Source organism: Carlito syrichta, unplaced genomic scaffold, assembly GCF_000164805.1.
Source record: "Carlito syrichta isolate Samal-C Ts95f unplaced genomic scaffold, Tarsius_syrichta-2.0.1 Scaffold288863, whole genome shotgun sequence".
In the NCBI taxonomy this organism is placed as follows: Eukaryota; Metazoa; Chordata; class Mammalia; order Primates; family Tarsiidae; genus Carlito; species Carlito syrichta.
The window spans coordinates 384,540-398,744 of record NW_007232959.1 but is presented as its reverse complement, the minus strand read 5'-3'; the positions used below and the strand labels follow the sequence as shown (position 1 = coordinate 398,744).

Genomic DNA, 14,205 nt, shown 5'->3' with positions numbered 1-14,205 from the left:
CGTATCTGTAGTCCCTCTCATATACTCAGTGTAGGCATCAACACTGTGTCTGTCTCCAAGGTGAGTGAGTGAATTGCAGATAGAAATTGGAACCCTATGCCTTCTACTTTAGAGTCTATTAGGAAACATATGTAGGAAAATTATACAATCTTATTTGATAATTTAAAATTATATGAAACTAGAAATTATTTTTACTTTTGTTGGAAGCTAATATGAAGTAGAATTATTGGCAGAACTATTTAAATATATGTAAAATTTGTATTTTGCATAAACAGCAGTACAAGCATATGCATATTTAAGTATATTTCTATTATATGTTATATAACATATCAATTACAGAAAGAAATAATGGAAAGATAATTCAAAAACTAATAAAAATGATTACCTTTAAAGAGGGTGAGGAAGAAAGTAGAGGAGAGGGGACAGGATGGATATGAGGTTTCTCCAAATATAAATTATATTATAGTTTTGACCTTGGAACCACTGAATTATTTTGCCTAATTAAAAATCACAATTTAAGTTACAAAAAAGCAATTGGTAAATATTGAAAGCAAACAGAAACAAATTAATCTAGTGGTCTCTCAAATTGGTGCCATACTAAATATTGAAAATAATTATTTCAAGTGACTTTAAAAATACAGTATTGTGATTATACATCCCTAATGAGATATGTCTGATAAATAACAACAAAAAAAAATTGGAATCAAATTTTAAGGTAAATTCAAAAAACCAAAATTGTTACTTTGAAACTCTTATATGTACATTATAGGACAAATCATATCAGTAATTATATCATTCGCCTGGTCTCCTTGGAAACTGACAATTTTAATGTGAGAGAAAAGAGATATGAGAATAAAGATATTTAGTAGAAACAATCTTTGAATGGGAAACAGTCATATAAACTTGTGGTTTATTTTTCTCTGCCTAAAAAAATTACGCATTTCTTAGTTCTTTGCACTGTGAAGACTTAGAAGCAATGACAACTCAGTAACAGTGAATAGTCTTAGTGTACAGATTGTGGCCTCTAATTATTATTTTCCACTAAGAGGAAGTGTCTTCAGAGAAATAATTTTTTCCAGAACTGGGCAGGCATCTGCGACATAGTCTTGTATCAGAAAACAAGAAAACTATGAAAGGCTACTGGGGAAATATCAAAAGTTTAGAAGATACAACTTGAAGAGACTCTCATTGGCCAAAGATGTGCAATTTGGACGTCACAAAGAATGAGAGCAATGAATTGAAACACCACACACACACACACACACACGTATGTATATTTTCACTCCTTACATAGAGTTGTGATGATTAGAAAAAAACTGGTCACCATTGAAGAATATTAGGACCACTAACTTATTAGTCTGAAAATTGATAAAGGTAAAGAATCAGTATATTTACCCTGGCTATTCTGTGTGAATTTTACTGTGGAGTTATCAAACAGTTGAAGAAAATTTGTTTTCTAACAATTCTAGCTAATAAATGTAGAAAGAATAACTGAATTAGAAAATCATCATTTAGGAGCCCCTAATGAAATCATGACAGTAGGCAAGAGTCATCTGCGGATGCTAAAATCCTTAATTTAAGGTAGAAACATTCTCTGCACAATCTTAGAATCACTAAAAGTGGGTCAACATGAAATCATATGCCTCCTAATACAATAGGAAGCTGAAAAAAATTGAACTGAATCTGATTAAGCCTCCACATCTAACTTCCAATTTAAGGGAAATAGAAAGAGGAAAAAGTTAAATACCACCACGAGGAAACAATTAGTTTAATCTAGAATGTAGGGCATTCTAAAGGACCGATAACTTCATTTCTTCAACAAATAAATGTCATGGGAAGCAAGGAAGGAGAAGCAAGGTTGGGGGAGGAAGATTGTCCCAGTTTAGAAGACACTCAAGAGACATGGCATACCGATTTAAATAAGCCAACTTGTGAAAAGACTTTTTGGTGACCATCAGGGAAATATGAGTATGGACTGAGTATTAGGTGACATTAAATGGCCATTGTTAATCTTGTTAGTGGTGGAAATGGCCCTGTGCTTATGTAAAAAAGACAAACCTCCTTATCTGTTGAAGTGTTTATGAGTGAAATGGTCTATTGTTAAACTACTCCAGCAGTTGTCATTCAGCCATGGATGAAACAAGTTGAGCAAAATGTTGATAATTGTGGAAGAGGTGTAATGGGCGTCTGGGGCTTATTACACTATTCTTTCTATTTTTATGCATGTCTTAAAATTGCCATAATGAAAAAAATTTTTGAAAATTTTAGTTTCATCTTAAGAGAAACATGTAGCCCTTTCTAATCGCTTAGTAATTAAAAGCCAGTGTCCCTTTCCTTTGTGTTGATATAGATAAGTATGAAAATTCTGGACATAGTTTTTATTTGAGATTTTTAATTAAATAGATCAACTTAAAAAGGGCAATACTTTACAGTAGATTAAAAATGAGTTCTTTGGGAATTGGTTTCAGTAATAAAATTTGTTCTCTCAAACTGGTTTTGATGAGCTTCAGATTTCATAAAGCAGCACAAAATATTATTCAGTAGATTTTTTTTCTTTTTCCATTTTCCCAATTAATTTTCTTCACCACTGCCAAGAGTGATTTCATAAGATGGGCCTTAAGAGGCCTCTGCTTCTAAAGCATAAAGTCAGGCACTGCATATCTCTCTTCCTTTTTATATTTATTTTGACCACTTGCCATGTCCACCATTTTAGTGGGAGTAGAGGGGGAAAGTTGGCAATAGGGAGGAAATGGAAGAGTAGATGGTTATGAGATACGCTTTCCACTGAAATCTGTTTGTCCCTTCAGTCATTCCCAAAACTTTCACTAACTTACTCTGTGCAAGGTACTACGCCAGGACTAGCTGGGAGGAAGAACAAATCAGGCATATCCTTGCCCTTCCATAGTCCTTGCCTCTCTCGGGAGGGAAGCTTAGCCTGCTGCTTTTCTATAATATGCTAAGTACTGTGATTGTACAGTGCCATGAGAGGGGAGGATCTGGGGAAGGAGCAGGGAAGGCATCCTTGAGCCAAAAGGGAGAGTAAGAATGAATGACTCAGGTGCAGAGGACAGGGCAGTAGTTAGAGGCAAAGAAATAAGCACACTTGAAGGGAAAGACAGAATCTGTGGACCTGAGCTGTCAGCATTTTGGCCATTGTGTTAAGATCAGTGAAAAGACAGCAGATTTTTAGAAAGCTATGAAATATTTCATACATATAAAATATATGTAAGATATAAAAATGATATATTGAACACTTGCATAGTCACTCTCCAGCTTAAGAAATGAGGCGTTACCTATGCCATTGGAGTCCCCTAGCTACCCTTTCTATTCCTAGCCTTCCTCTCCCCGCTTTGTTTTTCCTTCCTCTCTTCTTCCCAGGAGTAACCACTATCCTGAATTTTCTGTTTATATCTACTTTTCGTTTTTATTTCTATTTTTGCTACATATGTATGCATCCATAAATCATGTATAGTTTTATATGATTTTGATCTTTGGGTAATATGAATTGGCATGGATGACTCTTAGATCACGTTGAGTGAAGATTGTAAGTTCAGGAGCCACATGGTATGCAGCCATGGAAAGGCTTTGTACAGGGGAGAGTGGCATTTAATGTGTATTTTATAAAGGTTATTTTTCATGCAGTGTGGATAATGGATTGGAGGTGAACAAGAAACAAGTGTCAGTTTGTAGTTGATCATTGCAACCTCGTAAGAGAATTGTATACAAACTTTGGGCCATGGTTCTTTAGGATCTTACCCTCCTAACTCTTCAACCTTGCTGTTCCTCGGATATGGCAAGCTTGCTCCTTGCTTCAGGATCTTTCCCTGTTCTCTCTAATCCTGAGCTTTTCCTCTCAGATCTGCAGAGTTCAGTTTTACTATGCTCACGTGTCTGCTCATAGAAACCTCTCCTGCCCATTCTTTTGAGAAGTGACTCCTTACTCTTGTCATTGTTTTCTAGTTCCTTATTCTACTTTATTTTTCCTTGTATCTTTTAAAATTGCAACTCGAAATTATACATTTACTTATAGCTTTCCTTCCCCTGCTAAAATGTAAGATCTATTGGGGCTCATCTTGTTTAACATTGTAACTGCCCCCCTGTGCCTAGTATATAGTAGGTGTTTAGTAAGCATTTGTTGAATAGATGAATGAATTGATTTGAGGATGGAATAATGGAATCCAGTTATCCCTTTTCAGCTGTCTTCCAAACATCTCTCTGGCTGTGGGCTTTTTTCAGAGCCTGGGGTTAATACCCAAACCCTGTTTGTACAAGACATTCCCACTTGGCTGTCTCTTTGTACCTCAAACTAATTATGTGTAAAATTGTATCATCTTCTTTCCTCCAGTCTTCTACTTTTATTAATGCCATCATCACTGACAGTCCTCAGGCACAAAACCTTGGTGTTATCTTGCAGTGTTCACTACCTCAATTCCTGGGGTGCTGTACATTCTTGGAGGAATTTTGTTTACTGTTTCATCTTTGCTTTCCAGCTGTTGACATTTTAGCCAGTCCTCAAAGCCCTGCTTAAATTCTTCTCTTCTGGGCATCAAGCTGAATCTTTTATTCCAGCACCCTTTTGTACTTATGTGTATAGTTTTTTTTTTGTTTGTTTGTTTTTTTAAGACAGAGTCTCACTGTCACCCAGGCTAGAGTGCAGTGGCATGATCACGGCTCACGGCAGCTCTAACCTCCTGAGCTCAAGCAATCCTCCTGCCTCAGCCCCTGAGTAGCTGGGACTATAAGTGTGCACCACCATGCTCAGCTATTTTTTGTAGAGGCAAGATCTCATTATGTTGCCCAGGCTGGTCTTGAACTCCTGGGCTCAAGCATTCCTCCCGCTTGGCCTCCCAAAGTGCTGAGATTACAGGCGTGAGCTACCGTGCCCTAGCCTGTTAGTTCCTTCCCTATGTCCTAATATTTTAAACACAGTAAAACAAAGTATTGACTGATTGAGTTACCTTTATCATCCCATTTTTAACCTCTCTACTGTGTATGGCCTATCCTTAGCTTTGTCCTAGAGACCTAATGCTTGCTACTTTGTTATGCGGCAGAGAAGACAGCTGGCAGCAACAGTGCCATCAGTGCAGTTTTCTTACCTCCTATCTTTTGTTCTCATTAGGGCTGGATTCTCTCTGAGCCAGTGGAGGCTCCGGTGATTTTAAAAGGTGAGAAGTCATAAGGGATCACCTCCTTCATCACACTAGAAGTGTTTGGAGGCAGTGGAGGCTGAGCTAAGGATGCTAGTCTTTATTTAGTAGTTCTGTGTACCTAGTTAGAAATGATACAGATCGTGAAGGTAAATTTGACTGACTGCTTTAACCAACAGTTGAGTGTCTATTTTATTGAGATGTACAAGATGGTTTGCTTTTGAGGGGGTCTCCAAAATCTAGCAGGTATGGCAGTTATTTAATGTTATTTTTAGTAAAATATGGTAAATACTGAGTTAGAAGTAGGTACAAGCTGCTGTTAGAGTACACAGAAGGCGGCATATGACCATTGAAAGGCTCAGCAAAGGAGGCTTTTTTCTTTTTTTAAACAGAGGGTGTAATGGAGCCATGTCTTGACAGAAAAATGGGAATTCACAAGTTCTTGGATATGGAATGAAAACACAGTGGACTCAATCTGGACCCAAATGTAGCTCTGATAAAGGGTGATATCAGAAAGGGGTAGGGCTTTAGTTCCTTGATACCAAAGCTCAGGGTAACCCAGAAGTTCTGATTCAGCAGTGCCCTCAAGCCACATACAGTGTAGACGGCCTCAGTGATTAGGTCCTGCAGATTCAGAGTTCACCTCTGCAATTAATGAGTATTGAGGACTTGGACAAGTTATTTACCCTGTCTGGGTCTTGTCATAGTATCTACCCAAATAGAGATGAAACATGTTGAAATGTATAAAGTGCTTATGACAACCTCTGGCACATAAAGCATTCAATAATGGTTTGCTACTTTTATTTTTACTGTGTATGTCAGTCTAGAGCAGGGGTTGGCAAACTGCAACTGTGGGTCATGGCCAAATCTGGCCTGTTGTTTGATTTTTAAATACAGTTTTATTGGAAAACAACCACATTCATTCATTAAGTATTGGCTATGACTGCTTTGTGTGCTACGAGGGCTGAGTTTAATAGTTAGGACAGTGACTGAATGACCTGTAAAGTCTAAAGTTCTTCCCTCATTTGCAGCAGTGGGGCCAGGACTAGGGTGGGGTATATGAGGCACTCACTTTGGGTACACAATTTAATTTAAGGGGGCTCCAAAACACCTGGTAATCAGGGTAAATAATCTGCTAATGCAGTAGTTTTACAAATAAAATTAATGCAAAACATTCATGATGAACAAAATTTCAATATTTTATTTTATTTCACTCTTTCTTTTTTTGGAGCTTAGCATAATTTTATTAAAATTTTGTCCAGGATTATTGAGTTATGATTGGCAAATAAAAGTTGTATAAATTTAAAGTGTACAATAGTGTTTTGATATAAGTGTGCTTTGAGTAATGAGTCCCACAAACAAGCTAACTAACATATCTACAACCTGAATAGTTACCATTTTTGTGTGTGAAATGAGAACATGTAAGATCTACTCTCTTAGCAAATTTCAAGTATTCAATACATTATTCTTAATTATGGTTACAGTATGTAACTCTAATTAGAACTTATTCATTGTATAACTAAAAGTTTATACTCTTTGACCAGCATTTCCCCATTTCCCTTAGCTCGCAGCCCCTAGCAAACAGTTTTACTGTTTAAGTTGGACTTTGTTAGATTTTGCGTACAAGTGACAAACCATCAAAATTTTAAATAAAGACAAGATCAATATTTATTTAAAGTACTAATTTTTTTTCCCCCTTGGGCTCCATGTGGCTCAGCATAGCACTGGGCTGCAGAGCAAGTAAACCATGCTTAAGCCACAGAAAACCTAGACACTTACACTTCCTGCATGTGTGTGGGAGTCCTAAGATTCAAAATAACCTGCTGACTGATCACTTTTAATGGCATGTACTCAAGACCATGTCAGGACTACTTTCATAAAGTACAGCTATGCACATGTTTTGTTGATTTTAACTGTGTATAATTTGTTGTATAAAATGAAACAAAGATATTTCCATAAAGTTTTCAGATGGTTCATTTGAAATGATTCAGTAAGAGCAGTGAAGCATAAATTAGAATAGCAGCATTGGATAACTAAAGCTGTTTACCAAGAGATCTGAAGGGATCACCTGGTTCCTGCAAGCTTTTTCTAAGAAAGGGCAGATAGCCATATTAATTGAATTTTAATGCTTTCTGATAAACACTGACCCAGCAAGCTTTTTTAGATGACTAACTTTCTAATCTGCTTTGACATTTCTTCATGGTGCTGCAAACAGTGGTAAAGTTGGTAGCTTTAAAAATATGTATAATTTATTTTAGTGAAGAAGGTTTGGAAATATCCTGTGGAATTCTATTAAAGCAGTTTGGAAGCTTTTCTGTAAGGATTAGTCTGGAGGAATGGGCAAGATCACCTTTTCATTTCTCAGATACCTTTTTGAGATGGGTAGGACTTTATTTGATGTTTTGACATAGTACATTGGTTGTTCTAACTGGATATCACTGTTATAAAGAAAAAAATGATATAATAATATTGAACTTGATATAAAATTGGTTGTTTGAATATAATAATATTGAACTTGATACTCTTTTGCTTTCTAAATCCTTTACAATGTTTCTAGGTATATAGTGTTGACTGGAGCCAAACCAGAGGTGAACAGTTTGTGGTGTCTGGCTCATGGGATCAAACCGTCAAATTGGTATGTCAGTGTTACTGTATTCAAAAATCAATCCCTCCCTTCTCCAGAGCCTCCACTGGATTTGTTTTTATTTTCCAAATATATTTTTGTAGTTTTACAATTGGACAATTGATTTTCTTTTTTTAAAAAAAATAATAACCCCTTAAATGCCATCTAGTTTTATATAAAAAATAAATATTTGAAAATCCTTGAGATATGTATATATAGTATGTGTATCTATAAATATAGATAGTTTATTGTTATATGTAGTATATATATAAAAACATAAATTTAAATTTACCTCTGTTAAGTAATTTATCTATTCATTTGTTTGTAGTGGGATCCAGTTGTTGGAAAATCTCTTTGCACCTTTAGAGGCCATGAAAATGTCATTTATAGCACAATCTGGTCTCCCCACATTCCTGGTTGTTTTGCTTCAGCCTCAGGTAAATAATTCTTTGTGACAAAGTCTTACTTGTAGTGTATGGTGGCTTGTTTTTCCCATTAGGTGGCGCTGTGTACCTTAGATTTAGAGAGAAAACAGTGTATTAATCATTGTTTTGTACTTAAGACTTTAGCAACCTCTTGGCAAGAATTAACTGAGGCCCAGACCACTTTTCAATGATTCTAACTCCTAAAGAATAACGGGTTTCTTGCAGAAATAAATTCATGAATGGTAATGTCATAACTGTGGTGAGAAGTATGTCTGAAAGAGAACATTTTGAGTTTTATTTTAGAAAAATGTTGAACCTATGAGACACATGTAGGCTTGCCAATGAGTAGGTTAAGTTTGGAGCTGAGAAGTCTGGCCTTGTGAATAAAGTTATGTCATTGGTTCGTGATTGGTAATGAAAACCATTGCAGAAAATCAAAGCACCGGGAAAAGTCTGATTAGAATAAACCTTGGAATAGAGCGCACATTGGCAGACTACTACCTTTGGGTCAAATCTACCCACTGATGGTTTTGTACATAAAGTTTTATTGGAACACAACCATGTCCATGCATTTACATATTGTCTATGGCTGCTTTCATACTATAGTGGTAGAGTTGAGTAGTTGTGATAGAGACCAAATGGCCCACAAAAACAAAAATATTTACTATCTGTCTCTTTACGGAAAATGTTTGCTGACCCCTGGTATAGAGCCTTCAGGGGAGATAAAGAAATGGGGGCTCTTTTGCAAAATTGGTTGTTTGGAGAAGGATGGAAGATATTGCTAGAGGAGGGGGTCATGTGCTTCCAGTATTGTTTTAATTATTCATAGACAGGTGGGAGAATTGTTCCTTTCCTGCTAATAAACTATATCAGTGCCCTGAGTTGAATTATATCAAGTGGCTTTCATGGGAAATAAGTCACAGAAATTCTTTTCATTCGTTTATTTTCTTCTTATTTTTTAATTCTAAAAATTTAAAATGACCAAATCATGCTGAATTCTGGAAGTATTATTAGGTTAAACACTCAATAATGGAAGCCTTCAGTAAATTGTATACAAATATATCCATTTAGATCATGCAGTTTTTTGAGATCGTAATAGTGAATGATAGGAGAATCTATGTATAGAGACACAATTAATTTAAGAAAAAAAGTGTTTTTGTTCTCTGATAAAATAAATAACATTATTTTCTAGAGTGAAGAATGGCATACTTTGTCAACTTGTAAAATGATTGCTAGTATATTTAAAATTTTTAAGCTAAGTTATGACTTTTTAAAATCTGTAATATGAATCGAATTTTATCTAACATATCAAGTTATTTGGAATGGGATCAGTAATATGTTTTTCCTTGTCATATTTCCTTTTGCAAGTATGAATTTCTTCTTTGATCTTTGATCTTCCCCAAACACAACTAGCTAACCATGAGACTGGGTATTTATTAAATAAATGGTAGCAATATTAATACATTTAATTTGAATTAATTAACTTTTTGTTTTTTTTGAGTTGGAGTCTCACTCTGTCACCCAGACTGGAGTGCAGTGGCCGCTCCCGGCCACTGCAGCCTCGACCTGCTGGGCTTCGGCGATCCTTCTGCCTCAGCCTTCCAAGTAGCCGGAATTACAGGCGCATGCTACCATGCCTGGCTGATTTTTTTTTTTAATTTATTGTAGAGATGCGGTCTCGCTGCCCAGGCGGGTCTCGAACCCGCGGGCTCAGACAATCCACTCACCTCAGCCTCCCAAAGGCACGGGATTACAGGCTGAGCCACCGAGCCCGGCTGAATTAATTAACTTTTTGACCTATATGTATGTTAATTTAATCATCTTTTGCATTTTTTATTTAGAATATTTGCTAATGAGTTTCATGCTATAGTGAATCAGATCTGTGAGATGAACACAGTTTAATGGTTATAATTTTACCATTTTGTAATTTTGCCATTGGTGAAAGGCCCTAACACAGAGAGTATTAGTCCAAGTTGAATTAAAGTTCTTGTAAGGGTGTGAGTTAGATTGTCCTTAGCATTATTTTCTTATGGGAGGGATGCCCTTTGGCCTAATATCCTACAGTTTTAAAGAGGTCATTTCAAATCTGGATCACATTACTGGAATAGAATAAATCCACCTCAGAAATGAACTGAAACATGCTTCTCTTTTAGCGAAACAGTGAACACCTGTTTGCTGGGAGTTCTAATTGGCAACATTCACAGTAAACTATAATTCATCATGAGTATATAATTTTACATATTTGGAAAAGTATTAGTAAATAAAATTCTTTGAGCAATGAATGGATAGGTTTTTAAAGTTCTTTACCTTACAATTGTATGTAATCTTGTAAATTTTTTTGTAAGTTTCTAAAATGGTCTTCATTTGTTTTTAATCATTCTTCTTTTCATACCCATGACTAATTATAAATCTGATAGTGAATTAATCCAACTGCATTTATTTAAACAGCAGGCAGAATTGTGTGTATTAGCCCTTTATCTGGGCTGAGTCGCCCACACCTCTTCCTTTTACATTCGCCTTTGTGTAGTGTAGTATATATAGCATTGATTCTGAATATTGCTTATAGATTATTCATTGTATGAGACTGAATAGCAGAGAAGGTTAATTATTTATAGAGAGTTAGCAATATAATCACAACACTTAAACCTTTTAAACTATTGGTACAGTGTAGTGGGTGCTATACAAAACCAGTCTTTATCAACAGAATGACCATTTGCTTTGTGTAGAAGAGAAGACCATTTGTTTAATTACATTACCTTCATGTGTTATATTGGAGATCACTACTATAAATAGTGGTCTTGTCAACCAGACTTTTTCGGTTGAAATTGAAAAAAATTCTGACCCAAACTAACTTAAGAAAGAAGATAGTTTATTTGCTCACCTAGATGAAAAGTTCAGAATTAGATCTGGCCTTTTATAGGCATGGCTGGATGTGGGGCTCTGTCTTCTCTTGTGTTGGTTTCAGTATGCCACACGATGGCAAGATGGAGTAGCTCCAACCTGTATGTTTTTGGGAGGTTTCTTTCCAGTTGGAATAAGTGAAAGATCCTTCTTAGATATTCAGGAAATTTCATTTTCTGTTGCTGGCTCTGATGGGTCCATGTGGTTGTTCCTGAACTAATCACTGTGCCTAGGAGAGAATATCCCAGAGGGGATATAATGTGTTGATTGGCTTCGGCCCGGGTCAGCCTCTGCAGTTGGGGAATGGAACATGGGAGAGGGTGGTACCCCAAACTACACACATTGAGGGTAGATAGAGTGAATCTAGATTAGGTGAAAGTGTGTGGATAGATTCTAAGGGGCCAGTATTCACTGGATTGACTGTACATTTAAGGCTTAAAATAAATCAGAAGGGATTTGATGAAAATCAAGTCCTAGAACTGTAAGTTAAAAAATATGTCCTTTAAAACAAAACAAGGCAAGCTTTAAAAACTTTTCCTGGGAAATGGATAAAGTAAAGCTGTTTTCTGCCAGCTTTTATGATTTGGGGAACTCACTAGAAGGTTGGTTTATCAAAATACTAGCCTACTTAATAAATTTTAAAAGATTTAATGTTTCTCTTCTACTTGCAAAAATATTGGAAGAAGTCATAGTATAGTATAGGGCAGGCTCTGAAACTTACTCAGTGTGCCTTAGCCATTTCAAAGGACACAAGAACATTTTTTTACTGAGCTATGTACAGGGCATTAGTAAGCAGATGAGCTACTGAGCAGTCTTTGCTTTACTACTTGTTTTCATACATTTCCTAGAGCACTTGTGTATTCTTTCATATAGCTGAATGTCTACACAGCCAAACACAAAAATGTTTTTGATTTTTACTGTGTAAGATATGGGAGTAACCATCTCCTTTAAGGATGGCTCTCCCAGAGCTTTTCCCTCTCTCTCACACCACAATAGTCAATACATAGAAGAAGGCTTCTGTGACCACATGTGGTGGTTTCTCCCCACCACCAAGCAGCAGACACCAAGTCACCACGTACGTGGGTGTCCTCCAATTCATTCTCCAAACTGTCTTCCTGAACACAGTGTCAGATCCCACAGTAGTAGGAGGGCTCAGTCCCACAAGAGTACCCACTCACTGCCAGATACAAGTTCCAAGTCCAGGCCTCCAGAACTTCGGACCAGTCAGCTTCAGCTTCAAGTTGAGATTCCCATGATACTCTCCTTGGGTTTGACTGATTTGGGAGAGTGGCTCACAGGACTCTGTGAAACATGTTTACCAGCTTCTTATAAAGAATATTGCAAAGGATACAGATGGAGATGAGGTGTGGGGGGAGGAGCATGGACCTTCCTCCACATATTCAGCTATCAGAAAGCTCCCCGAACCTAGTTCTCTTGGGTTTTTATGAAAGCTCCGTGACATCAGCACTTCTTCCCCCAGTGTGTAGGGCCAGATCCTCTCAGGGGAAAGTTATAAGATCCACAGTCCAAGAGGTGGAAGAAGATCAGATCCCTTCCTTGAGACACGTTGAAGGAGGGCAGGAGAAGGTGGGAGAGATTCTGTTTCCAGAGGCCTGCCCCTGAGGCCTAATGCACCCAACACTGTAACAGAAGACTGCTAACAAGGGTTGTGGGGGTTATGAGCCAGGAGCCATGGGTGAAAACTGTTCTCCATCTTACTAGATTTTTCAAAACATATGCAAGTTCATTTTGGCTGTTGAGAGCTACATTGCCAGTGAGTCAGATATTACTTGAATATCCGCTGTCCACTAGGCAATGGGGATTCACTGAGGAAGAAAACAGGGTTTCTGCCCTCACAGAGCATATAGTCTCGTGGGAAAGAGGGATGCCAAGAAAAAACTAGAAGCAGATAAGTGATAAAGACTGAACGTCTTTGAAGAGGTAAAATAGCACAGAGGTCAGTAGCATGGGTTCTGGAGCTGGATCGCCTGGGGTCAAGTTCTGCTTTTCACACTGTTGCACAACTTTTGTCATGCTTTATAACCTGTCTCTTTGTTCCTCATTTCTAAAATAAAGGTGACAATGGTGTCCCCATTATAAAGTTTTGAGGAGGATTAAGTGAGTTAATGTGCACAAAGAGCTTAGTTAGAACAGTGCCTGGGACAGAGTAAGAGCTTTATAAATGTTATTAACATGTGTACCTAGAATTCTTTGGAACTGTATAAGTAGATTCCTGGGCCTGTCAGAGTTGGCTGGTCAGAGATGCTTCCTGAGGAAGTAGTGTCTTAGCTGCTACCTTATGAACAAGAGTCAGGTGAGATGTGGGAAGCAAAAGTACGGGATACGGAGAGAACAGGGCTTATTTGAGGACTGTCACAATGCCCTTTGCAGCACAACATGCTATAAGAATGAGCAGGCAGTACTTATCTCAGAACTAAAGTTGAGAATAGACCTCTGAAGTAACTTGCTCCAGGTAGACTCTGGAATTAGGTAGTAATATACAGTCCAGTTATTCTAAAATCTGGCTAATCATCAGAATCATTAGGGAGCTTAAAAAACTGCAACAGAATTCTGAGATTCATTTCAGTCCTACTGCTTCAAAATACTGAATACCTCTGGGAGGTATATTTTTTAGATCTAGTGATCAGCCCAGTTTGGGAAGCACTCTGCTGGTCTGTGGAATTGCTCTGTTTGAGAGGCCAGATTAGCAGCTTATTTCTACTAAGGTAATGGGAATTACTTTTTTTTTTAAGGAATATACTCAAATCTTTGTAAAATAAAAACCTACAGCCAGGCATGGTGGCTCACACCTGTCATCTCAGCACTTTGGGAAGCTGAGGCAAGAGAATTGCTTGAGGCCAGGAGTTTAAGACCAGTCTGGACAACATAGTGAGACCCTATCTCTACACAAAATTTAAAAATTAACTGGGCGTGGTGGCATGTTCCTGTGGTCCTAGCTACTTGGGAGGCTGAGATGAGAGGATTGCTTGAATCTAGGAGGTTAAGGCTCCAGAAGCTATGATGGTGGCTGAGTGAGACCTTGTCTCTAAAAAATAAAAATAAAAAACTACAGGATGGTTTCAGTGCTAAATTTAGAGAGGAAGTGGTT

At 37.3% G+C, this 14,205-nt stretch overlaps 1 protein-coding gene across 1 annotated transcript in view; it reads left to right on the top strand.

The window, feature by feature from the left end:
* The window catches only part of PEX7 (peroxisomal biogenesis factor 7), a 71,917-nt gene that overhangs the window by 10,434 nt on the left and 47,278 nt on the right, over positions 1-14,205 (top strand). Inside the window, exons 4-5 of the mRNA XM_008053915.2 lie at positions 7,705-7,782; positions 8,099-8,207. Of these exons, the coding sequence (XP_008052106.1) occupies positions 7,705-7,782; positions 8,099-8,207 (187 nt within the window). The remainder of the gene's footprint in view (positions 1-7,704; positions 7,783-8,098; positions 8,208-14,205) is intronic.